Source organism: Anopheles ziemanni, chromosome 2 (genome assembly GCF_943734765.1).
Source record: "Anopheles ziemanni chromosome 2, idAnoZiCoDA_A2_x.2, whole genome shotgun sequence".
Classification (NCBI taxonomy): Eukaryota; Metazoa; Arthropoda; class Insecta; order Diptera; family Culicidae; genus Anopheles; species Anopheles ziemanni.
Window position 1 is genome coordinate 75,200,657 of NC_080705.1, and position 2,857 is coordinate 75,203,513.

Consider the following 2,857-nt stretch of genomic DNA (forward strand, 5'->3'; position numbering starts at 1 on the left):
AAAACTGTCCAAGCTCCTGCTCGATTGCGTTCTCGAACGTTAAGTTTTGGTGCATGGAAAACATCGATTGCCCACGCGGGAGTTAACTCGCGGAAAAGGTTAACTCGAACGTCGCATGTGTGCGTGTGTATGTGCGACAGCTTTTCCGATGTTTTCGCGGGACATCAAAGCATACCTCCTACACGCTTTTTCCGATACACACTAACCCCCCTTACACACATACACATTAACACACGCCCATACATATTATACACGCGAGGGTGATAAACGCCAAACTCGAAAACTAATAGGTGACGACCACAGGCAGCTCACGGTTGTGCTGTACTGCTTTGTATCGAGGAATAAAGTTGTTGGCAAATGTAACTGATCAATCTAAACACCGTTCGTCCTCATATAAACATCGAATTTTTGCTGATTTACGCATTGTTTCACTGTGAAAAAAAAGTATTGTGATGGTTGTCGTTGTACAAATGTTGTTGTTAGTGAGAGCACAGTAACGAAAAGCAAAGGAATAAACACACGGAACACGCGAATGTTGCCAGTTGACGCGAAAGCGATTTCTTGTTAGAGTTATTATATATATACACACACGCATAAATATACACCATATATACACATTATATATATGAACATATATATGAGGACATAGATATACACACACCCAAACGCGCGCACAACCCCCGCACTAGGAAACGCATCAAATTCGGTGTCCAAATCGAAGTAGTTCCCCCCGCGACACGCATTTCGTTTCGTTAAATGTGTTTTGACGAAAGTTAGAAGCAACAGAAAGTAGCAAATTGCCATCGAGCACTACCAGCGCAATCCCCGCCCTTAGTACGCCAACGAACGAACGCAGCAAATCAACAACCACCGTCAAGATGGGTGAACCGGAGAGAAACAACAAGAAAATCCTGCAAAACATCAAAATGCCCGAGCAAAGCAACGATTACCGAGTGGTATGGCAGTAGTATTGTCCTGTTCTGTGTCCGCTGTATTGTAAGCTGCTGTGAGATAGCCGCCCCTAGCTCCTGGTGCACTCAAATGGTGCACTACGGGAAGGGCATACCTTCAGGCGCTACGATAAGGCTGTCATTATTCTAACTTCCCGTGTGAATCCGTAGTCTAGCATGTATTGAGCGGAATCATGGGTTTTGTTTGTTTTGTTTTTTTTTTTGTTTTTAATTCTCGCTGCGTCTCAACGATGTTTGTGGCCGCTTCTGCAGGTGGTATTCGGCGCGGGCGGTGTAGGCAAGAGCTCCCTGGTGCTGCGATTCATCAAGGGAACGTTCCGAGAGAGTTACATTCCCACCATAGAGGACACGTACCGGCAGGTGAGATTAATCGATGCCGAACCCTTCCCCGGTGTGCGGGGCATGCTTTGCCGGACGCTTTGGCAATCACGTGCTGTTTTGATGCATAGCTGCAATCGCGTGCTCATGAAGGATCAGCTACACTAATGCACTTCCATCTCTATCCGCTCTTGCACAGGTTATCAGCTGCAATAAAAACATATGCACACTGCAAATTACCGACACCACGGGATCGCATCAGTTCCCGGCAATGCAGCGCCTGTCCATCACCAAGGGTCACGCATTCATACTGGTGTATTCCGTCTGTTCGAAACAGAGCCTCGAGGAGCTGCGACCAATCTGGAGTCTAATAAGAGAGTTGAAGGTACAAACCTACCAAGCCGACGGTGGCATCGATATTTCCGGCAATGGCGAATTAGGAGCTCATGTGTAAAATTGTCCTCTATTAATTTTCCGCACACACCTACCTTCACCCACACATACACATACACGCTCACACACAGGGTGACGAAATATCTCAAATACCCGTGATGCTGGTGGGAAACAAATGTGATGAAAGTGAAGACTTACGGGAGGTGACCAACATCGAGGGTCAAACGGAAGCTGCTACCTGGGGCGTATCGTTTATGGAAACGTCGGCCAAAGAAAACCACAATGTTACCGAACTGTTTCAGGTAAGAAGGGACGTGTCCCTTGCCTACACACTTCATTGAGTTTTGGCTCGGGAACTGTGACGTTTTTTTTTCCAAAGCGATCTAATTTTAACTCCTTGCGAAATGATGCATCTTTCACCTGTTACACTGAATCTATACTGTTGCTCACTCTGTCCCTCTGTGTCTCTGTGTTTGCCAGGAACTACTCAACATGGAAAAGAACCGAAACGTCTCACTTCAACTGGACGGCAAGAACAAAAAGAAAAACAAGAAAAAGATGATGAAGGAGCAAGCGAAGGAGGAAAAACTGCTCAAGGAAAAGAAGGAAAAGCAGCTGCAGCGAGAAAAGGAGAAGGGCAAGGAAAAGGAGAAGGACAAAGAAAAACAGGCGAAGGACAAGGACAAAGCCAAGGAAGGGAAGGACAAGACGGCTTCCAGTAACGCACAGCCGCCGGCGGCCGGCGAGGGAAGCGGCACACTGAAGGAAAAGTGCAAAGTGATGTGAAAAGCCGGCCAAAGGGACCTACTAGTATCATTGACCGTTCACGATGAAGACGACAACGATTACGAAAACGGCGACGACAACTTCAACGACTTGGACTATGACGAACACGATGACGGTACGCCTATGCACCAAATGATTGCAAGCGGATTAGTCTGCGTTATCGAACTCCGTTACATTATTGATATTATATGAAGAGCACAGCGGGAAATACACGAAGGACATGAAAGGTATAAAAATGATTTTTCCCGCAAATGTTAAGGTAAAAGTTAAAAAAAAACAAAAACTAACCGACCTGTACATACGATGCAATTTGACAAGATGGTGGAAGCGAACGTGGTAGCAAGACGGAAAACCACGAAAAGCCAATTGAAAAACTGCACTATCACCGG

At 46.1% G+C, this 2,857-nt stretch overlaps 1 protein-coding gene across 1 annotated transcript; it reads left to right on the plus strand.

The window, feature by feature from the left end:
* Nucleotides 1-878: 878 nt before the first annotated feature.
* Nucleotides 879-2,633, plus strand: LOC131284527 (GTP-binding protein Di-Ras2). Its single transcript, XM_058313389.1, has 5 exons — nucleotides 879-956; nucleotides 1,224-1,331; nucleotides 1,489-1,674; nucleotides 1,814-1,984; nucleotides 2,163-2,633. The coding sequence occupies exons 1-5, from the start codon at nucleotides 879-881 to the stop codon at nucleotides 2,466-2,468; spliced, it is 849 nt and encodes a 282-aa protein (XP_058169372.1). The 3' UTR covers nucleotides 2,469-2,633.
* Nucleotides 2,634-2,857: the final 224 nt, after the last annotated feature.